Genomic DNA, 21,315 nt, shown 5'->3' on the forward strand with positions numbered 1-21,315 from the left:
ATGGCGAATAATGAAACAGCATGGCTGCAATCTGAATTAGTTCTTGCTCAGAACATGATGCTCCTGAATGATGAAAAACTTAAAAATGGGGGCGTACCATCTTTAAGTATTCATAGATGCTTTTCATCTTAAAGGGTAAATTATTGATTTAATGGATAGAAAACACTCTGACCCAGATAAGAGGAACAAAGCTATAAAACTGCTGTACAAAGAAAATTAAAAGGAAAAGCTACAAAACATGCGTTTGTGTGTCTTTTCTAAATAACGCGCAGTCACCCAAAAATCCTGTTCCGTGCAACTGTCAACCCAACATATTCGGGAACACTGTGTATGAACTCTAGTAAATTGTTATAATATGAAAAGGTGCTCATTCTCATTTTCCCATTTCTTCCCAGCTTGTCCACAGGGCACCTTTAAATCATCCCAGGGGCCCGGATTATGTCAGCAATGTCCATTTAACAGTCGGTCCACCATTGAGGCTGCCTCCCTTTGTGGTTGTCGGAATGGTTACTATCGTGGTGACATGGACAAACCACAGGACTTGTGCACCAGTGAGTCCCTCTCTGTCAAACATCCATACAAAAAAAAATGTAAACGGACTCAAACAAACTGCTGTATAATTGGTGATATTCTGGACTGTAGTGATCAGGATTGAACATATATAGTACTGTAAACACAGGACAAGACTGCCAGGCAAATGTCTTAGCAGACTGCCATTTCATCTGTAAAATTATGCAGAAGTTTAAGCCACAGTGCTGCTGCAGAGTCCCCATCTTTTCTTCTGTTACATTCCACTGGCTTTTCATTGAAGTGAATATGTGTTTCGAGTGTTGAAGGGGCTGCATTGCTATGCAAGACGAGGAGCAGGGTTAGAAACATTCGCTCTCAGCTCCACTGAGACGTGGTGGAAGTAGGTTGAGACATGAATCATATCGGCCAGACAGAATTTGTGTTTGTGTGTGTTCATGTATGTCTCCTCTTAACTAAAGGATAAACAATCCTTCCTCCAACAGTTGTGAGGGCGTACAGGGTGTAACTAAATGTATATTGTGGGATTCTGCATTGAAATGTCTTTTTTTAGCGTTGACAACATAAACAAGGGGAATTTGCTTCCTGCGTGCTCGTGTACTATGCTTAGATGTGCCCGTCCTTGCTGACCTAGATAGAAGAACTTCATGGTTTTTAGGGAATTTAAAAGCTGGTTCATGCACAGTTCACTCACTTTATTTCAGTCCTGAAATCACTGCAAATGCTTGATCATGAAAGGTAGCACAAGAAAAATTACCTTTACCTAACTTCACGAGACTGATTCAGCACTGTGCTGTGATTTTACCCAGGTTTCGCTTGTATACTGATATGCAAATGATTTCGATCAGCATATAAATGACAAAGTTGCACACCAGCTTGACATGACCTTTTCCTCAGGCTTGTCTTTGCATTTTTACACCCATTTGACCCATGACATTTGAGTCTTCTTATGCAGCAACATATTATCCGACAGAATACAGCTCATGCATATCATCTTTGACTCTAAAATTCAGAATAATTGGGAGCCCATGCTGCTTGTGTGCCACCACTAATCATCTCTTGGGTTATTTCATGGTAGTAATCTCAAAGTAATATTAGAAATTATTCTGCCAAAGTGCTGAGCGAAACAATTGGGCGCTAACCCATTCTGACAACAGGGAAAGTACATAAATAAACTCAGTGCAACAATGGCAGCATGAGGACAAATTGACGCTGGTGGAAAAAACATCAGGTTTTCACACTGAAAAGCTCTCAGGTGTCAAGGTACTCAATGCACGCTGCTCCATTAATCGTCTGGGTGCCTTCATTTCAAGGGCAAACATAACCTGGTATCAAACAAAGAACATTGTAAACCTCAATACAGAGTCACCATAAAATATAATTGATGAGAGGTTCCTACTCAATTTTTCAGTTCAGAATGTTTTATTACAGTTGAAAATTATCATTGAAAGCAAGAAAAAGTACACAAAAGATGAAGTTATTTAAAATAATAAAATGAAAGTAAGTAATGTTGGTCCCTTAACATTAAACGAGAGAAAGATAAAAAAAAAAAAAAACTTCATTTCAGTTAGCGATGCATGTTAAGAGCTTCTTTAAACTGTGTTGTATTTTATGCAATGCAAAGAGTGATGCAACAAACTAACAATATGTCATATGAGAAGCATGTAAATCTAATTTTTTCAAAAGCAAGTGAAAGTAGATGAAATATTGAGTAGAGAAACTCAACCGCTGTTGATCTTGTGTGTTATTTGTCTGATAATGGAGAATATTGCATTGTATAAAATGTTTGAATAGAAAGCATAAGGTCCACAAGATTATTTTAATCTCAGGCTATTCTGTGATTTATGATGTCGTGAATAATAAAGAAGTACACATTAGGCTTATATTTTTTAAATCTCACTCTCATACTCCCATTTCCCTCTCCAGGTGTCCCTTCGGGTCCTCGTAACTTGGTCTCAGTTGTTAACCAGACATCAGTGCAACTGGAGTGGAATCCACCGCGTGACATCGGGCACCGTCAAGACTTGTCTTACAACGTGTTGTGCCACCGATGTCACAGCGGTGAGCGACGGCTCTGTCAGCCATGTGACGACAGTGTGGCCTATGATCCGGGCCGGAGGGGGTTAAAAGTAACCAAGGTGGAAATCAGCAAGCTGCGGGCCCACACATCATACACCTTCGACATACAGGTTTGTTGCATGACACGTACCATGTAGGCCTTTATTCAATTGTAATTCTCATTTGTATATTAGCATGTGTGACCAGTGCCGGAAATGAGTCGGGTATTTGCGCTCTCGCTACTGTGTACTACAGGTTTTCGCAGTAGGCTATCAGATTCTGATGGTATGATAACCATAAGCTAAAATTCTGAGGTTTCACAGTGTCACAGTATTGCAATTACTCCTCTTAAATATATTATTTTGACATGTTTGGGTAAATAACTTCATAGGTACATTAGAAAATGTAAAAAAACATATTATTATTATTATTATTATTATTTTAAATAAACTCAAAATGTTGTACAACATTAATAGTACTAATTTCCAACAGTAAAAGTACTAATTGCCATGTTAGTTAGCGATTCATCTGCCCCGATAGTGATTGTATAATGTTAATTTCACCCATTTTAGACATGGTAGACTCTCATAGCTGGTTGCAAACAATCATTTTATGACAGTGTTATAGTGATATATTAATGTCACCTTGAATTATTCAGAGTAATGGGTGAATATGATCTGCTTCCTCTACCAAGCCGCGGTACCCTCACTGACAGCTCGCACCAACAACAGGAGGGGAGAGCTTGTGGCAGTTTGTCTGCACTCATGACTCAAAAAAAAAAAAAAAAAACACTCACTCACTCTTTGAAAGTTTTAGCGGTAACAAAACTGTACTTTTTACCTTGAAACACGTAACCGGCCCAATACCGAGTAGGCTGTTGCCAGTTTAGACCTGGACCTAGACATATTGGAACATTTTGACCTGGTCATTACAGTCGTAAATGTATGTACACTGGAAATACGTAGATGAATTATGTGCATTGTAACTCCTCTCATATGACACTACTCAGCCATTAAAGTAATTGATCCAGAATAGAGGCACTTTGTGAGTGAATGTGTTAGATAGAAAGTCAGTGGGGAAAAAGATAATGTTATTGTTTTCATAGCCATAGCGTATGTTTTTATATTTCATACCGTAGCTCTCTATGACAAACTGATATTCGTTTGTTGTTAATATTCCTCTCAGTTTGTAACGCTGTTTAACAATATTTCCACAAAACACACACTATCGTCAAAGAATATCATTTACATTTTGCCTTGAGATCATAATCATTCATAGTTTAATGGTGAATTTAGACACCTGAATGCATTAGCCAGATTTGGTTGCTATGCCTTTGTTAATAGTTAATCATAATCAAATTATTCCATAATCCCAGGTAGACACTTCAGGATGCTTTGTTCAATGTAGTTATGCACAAATGTTATTCAACATAAATTTAAGTATTGACAAAATATTCAGGACTCGGGTTACCTCAACTGGTTCCCCTTTTCAGCGGCACGGTGGACGACTGGTTAGAGCGTCTGCCTCACAGTTCTGAGGACCTGGGTTCAATCCCCGGCCCCGCCTGTGTGGAGTTTGCATGTTCTCCCCGTGCCTGCGTGGGTTTTCTCCGGCCAGTCCAGTTTCCTCCCACATCCCAAAAACATGGATGGTAGGTTAGTTGACAACTCTAAATTGCCCGTAGGTGTGACTGTGAGTGCGAATGGTTGTTTGTTTGTATGTGCCCTGCGATTGGCTGGCAACCATCCTGCTGTCATCCTGCCCGATGACAGCTGGGATAGGCTCCAGCACGCCCGCGACCCTAGTGAGGAGAAGCGGCTCAGAAAATGGATGGATGAATGGTGTTTTTGGCACCCCCGACATTCATGCAACTGCCTCCCTCAGCCCCATTATCTATACGACCATAAGGTATAGATGATGGTTTAAGGTATAGGTATGTATCATTTAGATACATAAAGATGTCTAACTTGGGATTTACAAGGTACAGTATAGCAAAGGTTAAAATATCTGATTAGGTGGTTAATAAATTCATATATCTGATCATAAAAGCTGAGGTCAGATCTGATATTGATGCTTGTATTCTGTCAGTGTCTACAAATGTGTGGTTATATGTTGATTAACTAAAAAAAATATGCTGAAATGAAATGCAGATCCGAAGGAAGCGGCTTCTGTGTTTGGCTTAACTGTGTTAAAGATGTACGCTTAAGTTAAGTCAACATTGCGTTCAAAATATTCAATGGCCCAATAAAAATACTATTTAAAAAAAACGAAAAAGGCTTCAAGAAGCCCTTCGGCAACACTTTTTTCTTTACTCTTGATTTGCATATTAAATCTCCCCAAACTGAAAGCTGCATCACATCAAAGTTCATATCGTATCAAATCTTTTACAAGCTCAAGGTTTATTGGTAAAATGTAAAATCCATAATAGCTACTTTGAATGTGGGGTGATTATCACAACAGAGTGTTTTGGAGGAAAGTTGTTATGAAAGGTACTTTTAGAAAGTTTCATGACAAGTTCTTCAAGGATTATCTTAAATTCCGTTAAACAGCCTTGATAGTAAATAATCTCGTGTCTCATCAATTCTGCCGACAGCAGGCTGGATATCATTGCAAGGATAGAATACTTCATGTCCCAGATACCTGTGTTGTGTTTTTGCTTCATTTGCACATTGCATATATAGTTGATTAGAAATCACTCCTACACTCGAATCTTTTCATCTTTAACGCTGTAACTGAGTTTAAGCTTCAAACTTTAATCATGAATCGACTTTACCATCAGGCCTGAGTGCCTGGTTCAAGGTCACCTATCGCGTGACAAACACCTCAGTGTCCTTGTGAGCGCAGTGTGGGGTTCTGAAATAGTGTGTGATTGAACTGTGGCTAGCTCATATCTCCTCACATTAAAGCCACTTGCCAATTTGGTAGATGTCTTGATAAGATTTTCTAAAAGATTTATCGCGTTACTCTTGAAATCTGCTCTAAGTTCAGCATAATCTTTCTTCACTCCTTCCCGAGATGGGGGTGGGGGTACCACTGGGGTGACTTTCCGGGGAGCATTGATGGTGTGATGGTGACTCGCCCATGTTCCGTGGGTGCTGGGGCGGTGCCAGCTGGTGCTCGCCTGGGTCCCCCGCTCTGCCTGCTGGTGGGGGCGTTGGGGCCCCCCTGTTGCTCCTCGGACCTGCTTTCTCCTTTTCTCTCCGTTCCTTGCATCCCGCTGTGGTCGTCTACTCGTGGGGGGGGGGGGTCCCCTGCAGGCTGTGGGACCTGCTGTGGGTTTTATGTCCCTGCCTGGTTTGGGGGGGGGGGGGGGGGGGGGTGCACCTCCCACACTCAGGGGCGGGTAGTGTGTCCTGGCGGGAAGGTGTGGATGGTCACGGCGTCGATGCTCCGGGAATGGGTGGGGTGGCCCTCTTCGTAGGTGGTTGTCCTGCCTGATGGGCCCGACCTGCCTCTTAATCACTCACTTAGTACACACTCACTGTATATGTTTTGCTCACTAGTCACATCTGGGCACATATACATATCCAGGGGTCCCTGGGGGACTGGTATAGGGTTGGGAGGGTGTGGGTGTCAGTTCGGGTTTCAGCACGTCTGTGCTGTTTCTTGGTCCGGGCGCCCTGCCCCTCCGCCCTGCCTGTCCCCCTGGATTTTAATGCATCTCACACACTCATCCCCACGTTTTAATGCACCACATACACCCATCTCTGAGGGACGGTGGGTCTTGGGTGGGGGGATTTGGCTGTTAGGCAGCAGTGCCTGGCAGAAAAGAACAAGAGCAAAGAACATTATGTGTAAAAACTGAAGCAACATCTCAGGACATCAGCCAGGAATTTAAAGCGTCGGCATAAATGAATCTTCCAAATGGACCATGACCCGAAGCATATGCCAAACTGGTTACAAAGTGGTTTAAGGATAACAAAGTCAATGTTATGGAGTGGCCCTGATCTCAATCCTCTTGAAAAATTATGGTGGGACCTGAAAATATTTTTTCCAAATGAGCTTGTGGGAAGTCTCCTTAGCCTCCCTCCATAGTCCCCCCCCCCTCCATAGTCCCCCCCCTCCCAAGCCCCCCCGTACAAAAAAAGAGAACACTTGAAATATTGGGACCAGAAAAACTGAACTGCAATATAGCGGGGGTTTAATATTTCCCAGAAACTACTGGATAGATCAGGCTAAAACTTGGTATCCACCTACTTATAAAAGTAGCTGGCGCAACAGTGAAGTTTGGTGCTACACAGTTAATTCTACTAATAATTAATAATAATAATGAATTCTAATTCTGGAAAGTTATGATAAATGGTTGAAAATTCTTATTTTCATTAAGGAAAGTGACATCCAAAAGCTCTGAAAATTTGAAGCTGTTATCTTAAGCTAATTTTAAGATGATTTTTTTTTAATAACATCGCTAAACCTTCCCATTATCCAAAAGTATGATTCTGAGAAATGATTATTATTCAAAGAAAGGTTCACAGTTCGTGATGCAATTCTTTGTTAAACTGAGGATTGAAAACTAAATTAACTAGCCATCCATCCATTATCTGTACCGCTGATCCTCACTAGGGTCACAGGCGTGCTGGAGCCGATCCCAGCTATCCTCGGGCGAGTACTCCCTGAACTGGTCTCCAGCCAATCGCAGGGCACATATAAACAAACAACCATTCACACTCACATTCATACCTACGGGCAATTTAGAGTCTTCAAACTAAATTAACTACTTTTCTAATCTTAACAGTTGCGACTTGAGTCTAATGGAATAAATTAAACTGATAGGGAATGTCAACAGTACTCACCCGATGTCTAAAGGCATCGCCTGTGAAAGGAAGAGGGGCTGCAGACACATTGTAAACTTGAAAGAACCTCACCTCTTTTGTGAACATTAACTGTCACTAATGTATTGTGAAAAGCTAAAAGATAACACACATACACATATAACTACTTTTTGATCGTAAGAAGCTAACATAATCTTCACTGAGTGTTCCTTCTTGTTACATATCTATGGAATTTAAATGCATGACAACCCAAAAGAAATGGCAAAACATTGCGGAATTAATATTTTGATGCTGGCTGAAATGAGCTTGACTGGAACGTTTTTTTGGGAGGGCGTCATTTTTATTGACAATAACATCATGTGCGGCAGACAGGCCAGTACCGATTGTCGAGTCTTTGGAAATTCATGTTGGTGTCAAGCACATACGGTATTTACAGTGTTCATTTTGAAATGAGTCAGCTCAAGAGTGCGTTCCCAGCAGGTACGGAAGCAACTGTTCACTTAATTAGATCACAAACTGATAATATCAGACAACAGATTAGGGGTCGTCTGTAAGGAATAGAAAGCATGCTTTTGAAAGCGTTTATCATCACACTCACTGAGTTTTTCATTAGGAAGACTTGCATAATCTGATGACATTCGGTACAAGAACTGTATTAAAAATTTGAATAATCATAATGCTCAGTTTTGGTTTCAAACTGTTAAGGAGCCATATTTGTATTTTTGTGGGTATAGTTTGCAGCGGGGCAGAACTGTTGCATCGTACTGACAATGCATCAACCCCCTTCAGTACAGCAAGCACTGCAGTTCAACACTACTGCAAACTACAATGGCAATAATATACTGTTAATAGCACAAAACAGATCATTTTCATCTTTTTCAATAACTGTCCTTGTATTGGATGTCATTAGGGTGTCCGTAATGTTGCTGGCTTGAGAGTGTCTCCTTTATCTTCTCATATTATCCATTCAATAAATACCAAAGGTTGAAGAAAAGTTCATGTATATAATGTAAGATGCTGATTGTATTTATATTCTACAGGCAGTCAACGGTGTCTCCAACAAGAGCCCCTATCCCGCCCAGCAGGTGTCACTCAACATTACAACCAATCAAGCTGGTGAGTGCAAAAGCATTGTGCTAGCGGACGCATGTGTGCGCGGCCATCTGTGGGGTGTGTGTAATCGTACCCTGGGGCACTGTGGATTATGGGAGTGAGGGATGGCTAGGGGGATAAAGGAAATTGAGCTGTAGCCTTTTAATTCATAAAACATGTTCTTAGCTTGTCATCTCTTTCCCTCTGTCTTCCTTTCTACACTCCATCTCCTCTGTGTTGTTCGTGCAGCTTTCATCACGCTGTCCTTTTTGCCTCTGCCATCCTGTTAGTTCTCATTTTCTTTCTTGCCTTTGACCATTGGCCCTGCCCTCCTCCCAGTTCCTGATAGTGTACATCTCACAGACTATAAAGTCAGCCAAGTTACTGGTCCATCAATACGTTATAGAGAGAGACTGAAGTGAAATATCAACCCACGTTAGATTGGAATGTTCCTTTTCTGATAGAAAACTCTTTATTTACCTCATTTCCAGTTTGCCAGGCTCATTGTTTCTCAATAAGTGATCAATTGCCTCCTTCAACAACTTCTGAGCAGATCGAAAATCAACTGCCAGATGCCAACCTCCCGGATCCCATGAATGTTTTAGCACTTAACGAAAAAAAATGAGTTCCTTTTTACCTCTAGAGGGGAGGGCTTCTAAAACCATGAGCAAGTATTAAGCATGTTGCAGGAGAAATATTTAATTTCAAATACAATCTTTTTTTTTTTTAAAAAAGGGGTCCTTTTCAGAACATTTGCTGATGAAACTATTGCTGTAGTTGATACGGTCTAATATCACGAGCACCATAAAGCTGGTTAACAAATCAAATTATAAATTGCATGGAAATTCAGTATGTTTTTTTCCACTCGAATATCATTCATTGTGTATCACGGGCACACAACTGTTATGTTGTCTGTATACGTTTCTCATCTCATCCCTTTACCTCTCAATGTAATGTCATAATGAGATGGGGGGGGGGGAGTAAAAAACTCAGCAGCAAACCCATAAATAAGCAATACATTATGGCCAACAGTCACTGGCTCTTAAAATGGTGTGTTAAATGCATTATAAGCATTATTCTTGCTCCTCCATTAGTGGCCAGCACATTTTCATGATGGGGAAACATGCTTCCTCTTTGGTTGTAAATAATCTTCCATATGTCATTGCATCATTATTACCTACTGTATTTGCATAATTCTTGTATGCTAACTGTGTGCACCTGGGTGTTTATCGTTAACAGCTCCTTCAATGGTTCCAATAATGCACCAAGTGAGCTCTACAAGTCGCAGTTTCTCATTGTCGTGGCCTCCCCCTGAACATCCCAACGGAATAATCCTCGACTATGAGATACGATTCTATGACCAGGTATATTTGCATGATTAATGTGTGCTATTTCCATACTCTTCACTGCCGGCAGTCCATTAGAATCGATAACATGGGCAAATCAAACGCAGCAACATCAATTCTCAATACAGTGGGAGTCGCAGCAGTGACTCTGCTTGCTCATCTTAACTCACCGTTTTTATTGCTGAAATAAACAACCGTTCAGACATCATGCATCACATATATGAGCATCTAACTAAAAACATGTGAAATGGGGTGTCAGTGAATTGGCTCATGAAAATATATGTACAGTAGATAGAATATTATCTTTTAAAATCAGGACATTTTGTTATCTTTCCTTCCTGTTTTTCTGTGTGGAAATGGTACACTTTAAGTTAAACTGAGAAATCACTTGCAATGCTAGTTTTTTGTTTTCCAATAGTTTGTTTTCTTTATTTGAAATGTCTTTATTTTGCAACCAGATTCCACCCAAAAAAATGATTTATAAAGACACGTTCATCAACATCCTTTTTTTGTCAAATTGATACGTAGCAAACTTGCCCCAAAAAGAATTGCATTTATGACTACATGAGCTACACTACGTACGCTTTTGACATGGTTAAAAAATGTACACTACACACACAAAGAACACATAAAAAGAAATATTCATTTTAACACAGTTCATAATCTGGATACATCTGCATTTTTTAATTAATTTTTTGTCCTTTTCGGCTGTTAGGTCAAGCAGAATGGAAAATCTGTATCCCTTTTATGCTGGAACAGTTTTACTGTGTCACAGTAGAGTTTTTAAGATTCCGCTGTTGGTTCTTAGTATGATAATTGAGGTTTATTGAGACTCAGATTTGATCAGTCGAACAGAACAAAGTTTCTAGAAGGGAGAGAGAAACAAAGACAAAAGACAAAGCACTAATAGTAAACAGGATGAGAGAAGTAAATCATTACATTATCTACAACAATGAAACATTAAATATGAGTGTTGCATGGGGCTGTAGCGCTACACCCTGTGAGGGAAGGACAGGACAAGATAGAACAGGACAAGGACAGAAGAAAGAGCATGCAGGACAAGGGTCGTGAACCCGGCTGTACAACTCAAGTGTGGTGGCATTAATTATGTAAATTTTAAAAATGTCTACAGGACGAGAGTGTAAGTGAGGGCATACACAAGCAATTTGCATATTCATGAGTTATTTGTCGCAGTAAGTGCGTGACCCCACACCCAGTGAAAGAGTCCTAGGGTGTGTGCCTGCGGATACATGCAAGTGAATTGACACCGTTTTACATGCACAAAGACTGACAGAAGTGTCCTGTAATTGCTGTGGCCGCACCGCGGAGGCTGAGGACCCCACCCAATCAATCGAGGGGCGGGATCAGGCCCAGGGGTCCACCCGAGAGCAGCCTGGTGGACGGGACAAGTCCCACAGCGATGGACCCACGGCTGTCCGTTGGCCCCACCGAGGTGCCCCAACCACTGGCAACCCAGTGAGTGCTGCAGGGACCAAATGCCACCCCACCAGCCAAAATCCCCCCACCCCCTCCACCACACCCACCGCCCCACAAGCCACACCACCCAATCTCCCCTTCACCCCAGGAGAGGCAGACGCACTCTCCCAACCCGCAGGGCCCGCAATGCAGCCAGTCCCCACCCAGCCCGAGGGTGGGAGAGTGTCCCTTGTTTGTTGGAAAGGAGGGCGGATAGGGGCACCCGACAAGGGAACGATAAGGGGGTAAAACCCAAGGATCAGCCACAGGCCATGAGAGGTCAGCCCCATCACCAAGCAGTCATCCAGCTCTGGGGGGCCAGGCCTCAGGAGCACCATCATGCGACTAAGTGAGACCCACCTCCCCCCCTGTACATCAGAATTTAATCAAGACACCCATACACAATTAGGAACATATTGAGCTGGTTTGTGTGTGTCTGATCACTTTCATCAACAAACATTTAAAGGGATGCGATTTACTGTGTTCGAGAAACGATGCAGGGAACAAACTGATATTTAAAAACAAGTACACACTGAGGATCAGATGCTCGCGTACAAGCTTCAATTGGGGTTTACTGGATTTCAATGAAACACCTTACATGTAATGCTTCTGAAATCCTGTCTTGGTACATGTGCAGGAGTTATCGAGATCAAGCAATCCTTGATTCTGTTCTGTCTCTTATTGTACAATACCATCCTTTACTCAGAGATTATTTGTTATAGGGAGATATTTTGGCTATATTATGCAGAAGGATGCGTACAGTATGTATGACTTTCGCACTAAAAGTGTCCAGACTTGTCCTGTAGTTTAGTACTGTGGTCCGGTTCAAATCACTTGGTGTGTTTTTACTCACACATATCGTCCTCCTTTACACAGTGTTCACATTGGCATTGTTATCATTGGACCAAAAGCTACCAGTAAAAAAAAAAAAAAAAGCTGAACCTGAGTCTGTCTTTGCCATATTGCATGTCCAAAGTCCAACTTTCAAAACAGTGTGTCAAGTTAATGGACATACAGTCCTTATTTAATATGGAGATATACTATCAAAAAGTGTTTTAAAAAATTCCGCTGCTGTTATTTTAAGGCTGGTCCGTGTTTAATGTTCACACTTGAGCTGAAATAAACCAAACCCCACTAGTTTGTTTGCAAGCAGAACAAACCCAAGCCATGTCTGTCTGTGTTTGGTGCACAACAGGGTTCGGATGATAGCGTTAATACTCAATCAAACAAACCCCACTAGAACTATTTTCAACTGAACCAAACCTGACATGTGGACTTCCATCTGCTAAAGGGGAAACATTCATTCTTTAAGCAAAGTCTGAATAAATGGTATAGAGAAGGTGAGCTGGATGGAGATGACATGACGGACACCATACCTCAAACACAACCAATATTATTTCCTGACATTTGCTTGCCCTTCCCTACAAAATTGAAGAAAATGTTTCGAGGGGAAGCAGCTGCCAGTCTCTGTGCTCATTTTTAATACAAAATGTTTGTGAGTCACTACATCAATAACTCACACACAGTCTAAATTACATACCAAGCTTCAGAGATGTAGACTCCAATCGGTATCTTTTCCAAGACTCTACTGGCTTGCTGACTCAAATTTCCGAGCGCAATACAAAGCAAAGCAAATGTATTTATACAGCCCAGTTCATATACAAGGTAAATCAACATGCTTTACATGATTAAAAGAAAAAACAAAACAAAAAAAAACTTCTTCTAAACATTTAAAACAAAGACAGAAAAAATAAATAAAATAAAAAGAGCGTACAATATAAGAAAGATCATTGAAAAGTGGAAATACTTTTTTTAAAAAAGCATGAGAAAAAAGAAGACCTGGATTTAAAAACATTGACACTTGGAGCTGACGTCACTTCTGTTGGAAACTTATTCCATTTGTGTACAGCAAAACAGCTAAATGCTGCTTTACCATATTTTGCTTTGGACTAGTACAAGGTACTGTTTGGCTGTAATTAGGATATGCTGCTAAGTGAGACAAAATTATACATTTTTGTGCTTTATTGAAAAGGTTCAAACACTTGTTCGCTCATAAGTAGAGATGTCCGGATCTGGTCACGTGATTGGAAATTTTTGCTGTTTATGCATTTGTCAGCTGATCGGTATTGGGTGCTAAAGATTGGATCCTGAGGTACAAAGATACTGCCAAATGGAACAGTACAATGTAACGTTTTGCGTGCGTGTGGAAGAGTGAAATAGAAAACCATGTACAAGTACACACAAGTGCTGGGAATCTACAGAAACGTTCCTCATTTGTTTAGTCATACAGCAGCTATTCATATTTGAAGAAAAGCTTGAGACCACACGTTCCCTCGTATAACGGGGTGAGTTGATTCACAAAAGAGGTACTATGGCGGCGACCAAAAGAAAGGCGCTGCCTGGTGACGTCGCTTCTAGTTACAGTTGCCATGCTGTAAGTAGTGAACAGCGTAAACATGACGCATGCTCTTTTTTTCTTAATGAATAGCCAACATAACGGCTCGAGATTCATCGGTATCGGCAGATAATCAAAAACAGGTGACTTGCACTACGGGCGCAAAAAAAGAATTGTGATCGGGATATCCATCCTCAAAAGCAGACTAATTTATTCTACAATCTACATTCTTGAGATTCATTTCCATTTTGCTGAATGTCTAAACATTGATTTATAGTAGCATCTGTTGTGTTTGAACCATAAAAAAGTATACTTTTGATGATTTATACCAATTGTATACTAATACCATTCAAATGATGCTTTTTACTATCTTACACTCATATTTGATGTTACAGTAGTGTTACCTTAATTAGCAGTTCAGATTTTTTCAAATACAGTAAAATCACAATTCGATTATTTTTCTTCCTTGACCCACAATGCACTTGTGCATCAGACCTATATATCATACCTTGATAAAGGAATAGCCCACGCACAATTTGGAGTACAACCAAAATTTGGGTGAAAAGAGCATTCGTTTGAACAACATTTCAACATCATATCACGGAAGTCGTCCGTAGAAATGGGCTGTGTCGTCTATCTGCTACACCTGCTTTTCTTCAATAAATACAATGACCAAAAAAAAGCACCCCAGTCGACCTACAGTCCCCTCCAAAAGTACTGGAACGGCAAGGTCAGTTTGTTGTATACTGAAGACATATGGCTTTCAGATCAAAAGATGAATATGAGACGAAAGTTCAGAATTCCAGCTTTATTTCATGGTATTTAAATCGAGATCCCTGTGGTTGAACCTACCCACTTTTCAAGTGAGCAAAAGTATTGGAACGTGACTGATGGGTTTCTTGTTGCTGTGGTGTAGCCTTTTGGATTGATTGCTTAAACATTCGTGCTTGTTTTTGACTTTGGGTTTCGATCGATCAGAGCTATTGCACAAACATTAGGCATAGCCAATACAACAATTTGGAATGTCCTGAAAAAGAAAGAAACTACTGGTGTCCTGAGCAACAGACATCAAACAGGTCGGCCAAGGATATCAACAGCAGTTGACGACAGAAACATTGTGAGAGCTGTGAAGAAAACACCCAAAGACAACAGTCATGGACGTCACTGCCAACCTCCACAGGGTAGGGTTGAAGGTATCACAATCCACTGTTCGAAGACGTCAAGAGAAGAAAATTACAGACCATACCACAAGACGCAAACCACTCATCAGCAAAAAGAATCGGAAGGCCAGATTGGATTTTGCAAAGAAGTACAGAGAGGAGCCACAAAAGTTTTGGAACAAAGTTTTATGGACTGATGAGATCAAGATTAACCTCTACCAAAGTAATGGAAACGCCCAAGTATGCCGAAAGAAAGGATCTAATTACAATCCAAAACACACAAGCTCATCTGTGAAGCATGTTGGAGGTAATGTCATGGCTTGGGCTGGCATGGCTGCTTCTGGAATGGGCTCTCTAGTCTTTATTGATGATTTATTCTTATTATTATGATGAATTTTGAAGTCTACAAAACCATTTTGTTTGCCAAGTTACAGAAAAATGTATCCAAATTAATCGGGTGAAGCTTCATTATGCAACAAGACAATGACCCAAAACCCACTCCCAACACAACAAAGGACTTCATCAGGGGGGAAAAGTAGAAGGTCTTAGACTGGCCAAGTCAATCATCGGACCTTAACCCTTTTAGCACCATAATAATAGATTTATTAGTTTCGCAGCTTTCAGGGGCAGTTTGAATGATTAAAATTGCACGACGTAGCGAGGACCTACGGTAATTTGAAATACACATGCGCCTCGGTGTCATCGGTGATAGCTGTCGTTTTAAAAGGGTTAACCAAATAGAGCATGCATTTTACCTCCTGGAGAGGAGACTGAAGCACCCAGAAACAAACAAGAACTGAAAGAGGCTGCAGTAAAGGCCTGGAAAAGCATTTCAAATGAAGAATGCAACAGTCTGGTGATTTCAATGGGTCACAGGCTTGATGCAGTTATTGCAAGTAAGGGTTATGCCACCAAATATTAAATGTTACCGGTATTCACTTTATTTTAGTTTAATAATGTCTGTTCCAATACTTCTGCTCACTTGACAAGTAGGTGGCTTCAAACAAAAGGTGCTGTGTCCTGAGTTGTTTCACACATCTAGATGTAAATACCATGAAATAAGAGCTGGAATTCTGAACTTTTGTCTCATATTCATCTTTTGATATGAAACCCTGATGTTTGCAGTATACAACAAAAACAAAGGAATTGACCTTGCCGTTAATAAATATCCATCCATCCATTTTCTGTGCCGCTAGGGTCGCGGGCGTGCTGGAGCCTATCCCAGCTATCATCGGTCTCGACTGGTTAGCACATCTGTCTCACAGTTCTGAGGACCGGGGTTCAGGTCCCGGCCCCGCCTGTGTGGAGTTTGCATGTTCTCCCCGTGCTTGCGTGGGGTTTTTCCAGGTGTGCCGGTTTCCTCCCACATCCCCAAAACATGCATGGTAGGTAAATGGAAGACTCTAAATTGCCCGTAGGTGTGAATGTGAGTGCAAATGGTTGTTTGTTTGTATGTGCCCTGCGATTGGGTGGAGACCGGTTCAGCGTGTACCCCGCCTCTCGCCCGAAGATAGCTGGGATAGGCTCTAGCACGCCCGCGACCCTAGTGAGGATAAGCGGTACGGAAGATGAATGAATGAATGAATGTTTGACAAGGAGCCCTGAGTGAAGATGAAGACAGCGACCTTGGTTATATTCTTGAACTTGACTATAGCTAGCCAACCACAGACTGGTTCATTGTCATATGCTTGTCACTTGTGATCAAAAGTTAAGAGTGTTTTATGTTTAATGTTACATTATTGGTCGATTTCATTACATACTTGACAGTTAATATTACAAATGACTTGTGTGATGTCTGACGTTACAATGCCACTGAGTATGTAGAATGGACACCCTACCAAGGCCAAACACAAATTTGGATGAATAGTTGAATAGGTCACCTTCTTAGATTCTGCAAATGGCCAAATTCCTCCATTATTCACTTGAGATATTCAAGGAAATGTAAAACAATCACAAAGTAAACAAAAATGCTTAAATCTGCTCCTTCATCACAAATATACAGAGACAGACAGACAGACAGATGTACTGTAGGTAAGTAGGTACAGTATGTGCACCTTGTTGAAGGTAAAATCTCTGACGGTGTCATTTGTTTTTTGTTTTGTTTTTTCTCAACATAAATGTAGTTAAGCCAAAATGATGAATACACTTTTAAAGTGCATTTCTATTTACTCTTGTGGCTGGGAATGACCAAGTGGAAAACGTGGTAAAGAAGTTGTGCCACTGTCATACTTTTTTTTTTTTTTTTTTTTCAATTCCCTTAACATGCCTGTTTATGGACTGTAGTATGTGTAGCGTATATGGGTCAAATAAAAATGTAATTAATTTAAGAGAAAAGAATGAGCTGGAAACGACGCCTACGTTACTTCCGGTTTAGTGGAATTTTAAATTACAGCGTTATAAATCAAGCTATTTTAGCAAGAAAGGGCACCACGTCACTTTTTGTATGGATAAAATTTAGGAAAAGTGACGAAAACCCTTTTTATCAGTCTCGTAATCTGAAGGTTGCTACACTTTATGAAATTTTGAGAGGAATTCAAGACGGCCAGAGGTTTCTTTTCTCGAACCCAAACACACACAACAATGCAGGTAGTGAATTTTATGGAAAATGTAACGATCTAACATGGGGAATCTACGGGGAAACAATACAGAAAAACACAAAACAAACAAAGTACAGACGAATAATGGCGAAGGAAACTGATTTGTGATGTGAGATTAGTAGAATGAGCGTGGAGTGAATGCATATAGCTGGGGATTCCTGTTCTCGTTAATTTAAACCCAAATATGCACGAATCTGTACTCTTAGTCGACCGCAACGTTGGACTTACGTGTCTTGAACACGTTTGAGGCAGGCGAGTTAAGCTTCCGAGCGTTCGGACGGCCCGGTTTGCACAGGGAACAGGTGGATTTGGCGAAAAGGAAGAAGAAAAAGGAAAAAAGGAGCCCAAAAAGTTCCCAGGCAGGACGACCGGAGCCCGGGTATCTCGGCTCGCAAGACGTTCAGAACGGGCGCGTTGTGCCCGCTTCTGTCCTTCCGGGGTGAGCTTAGGTCCCCAAAAAAGGTAGCTCAGAGCGCTTGCAGGATGCTCTGCAGTCGGGGATGCTCCGATATGTCCTCGTCACCTCGTGGTGAGGTGGGCATCCTGCCTGGGCCACTCTTCGGCAAGTCGGTCTGGTGAGACAAGAGCTGATCCAGAGAGCATAGCTCCGGCCGTTCGGGTTGCCTGCGGGTGTCGCGTTTGTTGGTGAAATTCTCCGGGCTGGCTGGTGGTGGAAATTAATTCATTTAGCGTTCTAGTGCGAACTACGTATCTTTGGTCTCCGATGTGATGCTCCGGGTGTTGGTAATTCACTTAGCATCGGCATGCCAAAGCTTCTGATGATCATGGCTGGTGATTCACGGAGGGTCTGTATGTGAAGTTGAGTCTCGCCACTCCGTGGTTGTCTATCTCGGCGGGAAGAGCAAGTCTCACCGGAGACTGGGGTGCTGGGTGTCATCTTTTCATGGCGTGTCCGCTACATCTGCAAATACCACACAGAAATGTCCGAGCCAAGAATTTTAGCATTATTGCTGTCAGGCAAACACACCACCTTGCCGCCCATGAAATGGGATGAAAATATAATTGTTATACCTTTTTTTTTTTTTTTTAATTAACACATTGTAGTCTTTTGTCACTATTGTGTCATTTCAAGGTAAAAGATACTGATTAAGCAAAAAAATCTAAAAAACTAACTAAAATAACTCAAGATATTGGCCAATGTATGAATTGTTATCTTAACTGTGTATTACAGGCTGCACCAGTACACCTATTAAAGTGTCCAGTTGTTAGCGATCAAGCAAAAACATGAAACATGTTTCGGAAAGCAAATAGAATACTAAGAGCAAATTGTGAGAGAAACTTGATAAAGCAATCTGTCAAAATCAGGCCAGTGCTTGAAAGTTTAATTAAGGAACAAAATAACAAATGAAAAGCTTACATTTTGACATTTCACTGTTTGCTCTTTTGTAAAGAATAAGATAAATTACAGACAAGCAAACTATGGCAGCTATTTTTCCACTTTTCTTATTCTGTCATCTCTTCTTCGTTTCCACCTCCTCGACCCTTCCTGACTTCTTTATCCATTGCCCTCACTCTTGCAGATAATGAGGTTTGAATTCCACAAATGTAATATGGCACAGGGTGGTAGAATTTTTTTCTCCAGCTTATCTCTGACTACCAGACGTTCCCAGATGGGCTGGCCCCAAAACCTCCCCACTGTGGCAGGCAAAAAGCCCCCCAACCACACACACACACACACACACACACACACACACACACACCTCAAATTAAGATCCAATTTCTGTGTTCACCTCCAATTTTAGAATTGTTAAGTCTTCACAAAATAAACATGTAAGGATATGATGCACCATAATTATCCATGTGTTGTGTCTTAGTATCACTGTAAAATCAATTTAAATTTTAATTGATTATGAATTCTTGGCTCAATTATGCTTACTGTAAAAAGAATATTTAAGGATAAAAATATGAATAAAAGGTTCCATGTGTTTATCTGGCACAAGCTGTTTGTTTTAGGCAATGATAGTTACTGTAGGGAAAATGCATTAACCTTTCAAAGCCTTTTCAACTAAATTATTTGATAGTGTCTCTCATTCTACATCCCTAATCCTAATTTTGTGCCTGTTCTTTTTTTCCCCACCTGCCATCGTCTTTAAGGCCTCATTCATCCTTACACCATGATTTCTTCCCCCATCTTTCATGTTATGATGACACCCCCTCGATCATCTTTTCCCCTTTTTTTATTAAGCACCAGGATAACCTTTACTCGTAAGGGAAAGCTAGGGTGTGGTTCAGTTAGGGTTGAACCTACTAGCCCTAGGTTTATAGGATACGGCCGATATTTCTGATATGTTATCAACAAAAGGAAATGGAAATTGAGGTTTTTCAGAGGAAAACATATCTATGTGGACTCTATCTAATTGTAAATTAAATATAAGACCTGTGAAAACGCAAAAGGAAGGCACAGGAATATTTCTGGAGTTTATAGTATATAGTAGAGGTGAGGAAACTTTTGTGCTCAAGTGCCACATTTGAATTTTAAAACCAAAGTTATAGGAAACGAAAACAAGTGTAATAACTAAAATTCAAATTCAAAAAGATTTTGTACATGAAATAAAATAAAAATGAGAATTAAAAAAAAAAAAAAACTAAAAGGGCATTTTATGTTTGCAAAACTAACTATAATTATAGCGAAAATATCCTTTGTTTTAATTTCTGTCAATTTCATACATGAGCTTTCGGCGTTGATTTTAAATGTATTTGTTTCGGATTCACTGAGCCTGCACGTCGGTTATTCGTCTTTGGGGAAAATCTTGAGAAACGGACAACTGCCGAGAGTCTCAAAATGCTGCTGTTTCCCGCCAGGAAAGGCAGACGTGAAAGCAGACGAGTTTGTCTCGCTGACACAGCAGGGGTCTCCTACTACCAACAACCCTTCAACAACAGCAGGAAAGCTTGAAACTCATCACAATAATCATGGACTCAAAAGAGGAAAAAAAAACTGACAGGATGCACTTTGGCTGGAGATACAGCATGTTAACGCAAATCTTAAAGTCCACTTCAGAGGTTTGCAATTTAGCAACAAGGGAAGGAAAACATTCAAATAAGAACTTCATTTTTTTAATATAAGTTAAAAACATGAACATATTTTTAAAAAGGCCACAGTATAGCATGTGTCTCATGAATGGTTTTACTGTACGTTATGATTCATCTAATCTAACCTTAGAAGCAGTATTATGCACGTCACTTATTGCACTTCAAATTCTGTGGACCGTTATACAGTACCTGTATTTGATTTGCAGAAGGCCGTTCATCTGTTAGAAAGTTAATACATTTTTTTATTGGGAAAATGGATCGATGGATGGTAATTTGTTTTTATTACACAATGCTTATTGTGATCTTTTTTTAAAACTGCAAACTAAATTTGAAAAAGAAAAGAAAAAAAAGAAATAAAATCAACTATGGGAAAATCCTAAACTATTATAACACTGTTTAAAAGAGATAGCTCATCATTTATAGGTGATGGGACAGAGAGGATGTACCTCAAAACATTAAAAAAAAAAAAAAATATATATATATATATATATATATATATATATAAAAGACGCTTTTTAGGTCGTCATCTTTCTTTATAGTGAATCAGACATACATCTGGATCATCACATTAAACTTCCGGCTGTTCATACACTTAATATATTGTGTTCCACTTGGATAAAACTTGACAAGCGAATGCTAAAACAGCTGAATATTTTAATATGCAATTTTGCATGACTTAGTCAGTACAGGGATGCACTGGCGCCATTTTTTGAGACCGAGTAAGAGTACAAGTACTTTCATTTCAGTACTAGCCGATACCGAGTGCTGATACTTGATAATGCCATCATGTTTTGCAATTGTGATGAAAAGGCATTTTAGCGTTTTAGTCTCATAAAA

At 40.4% G+C, this 21,315-nt stretch overlaps 1 protein-coding gene across 1 annotated transcript in view; it reads left to right on the forward strand.

Moving 5' to 3' along the window:
- Positions 1–21,315, forward strand: part of LOC133406013 (ephrin type-B receptor 1-like) — a 100,304-nt gene that overhangs the window by 47,589 nt on the left and 31,400 nt on the right. The window contains exons 6-9 of the mRNA XM_061683199.1: positions 396–551; positions 2,455–2,717; positions 8,399–8,474; positions 9,690–9,814. Coding sequence (XP_061539183.1) covers positions 396–551; positions 2,455–2,717; positions 8,399–8,474; positions 9,690–9,814 — 620 coding nt within the window. The remainder of the gene's footprint in view (positions 1–395; positions 552–2,454; positions 2,718–8,398; positions 8,475–9,689; positions 9,815–21,315) is intronic.

Source organism: Phycodurus eques, chromosome 8 (genome assembly GCF_024500275.1).
Source record: "Phycodurus eques isolate BA_2022a chromosome 8, UOR_Pequ_1.1, whole genome shotgun sequence".
NCBI lineage: Eukaryota > Metazoa > Chordata > Actinopteri > Syngnathiformes > Syngnathidae > Phycodurus > Phycodurus eques.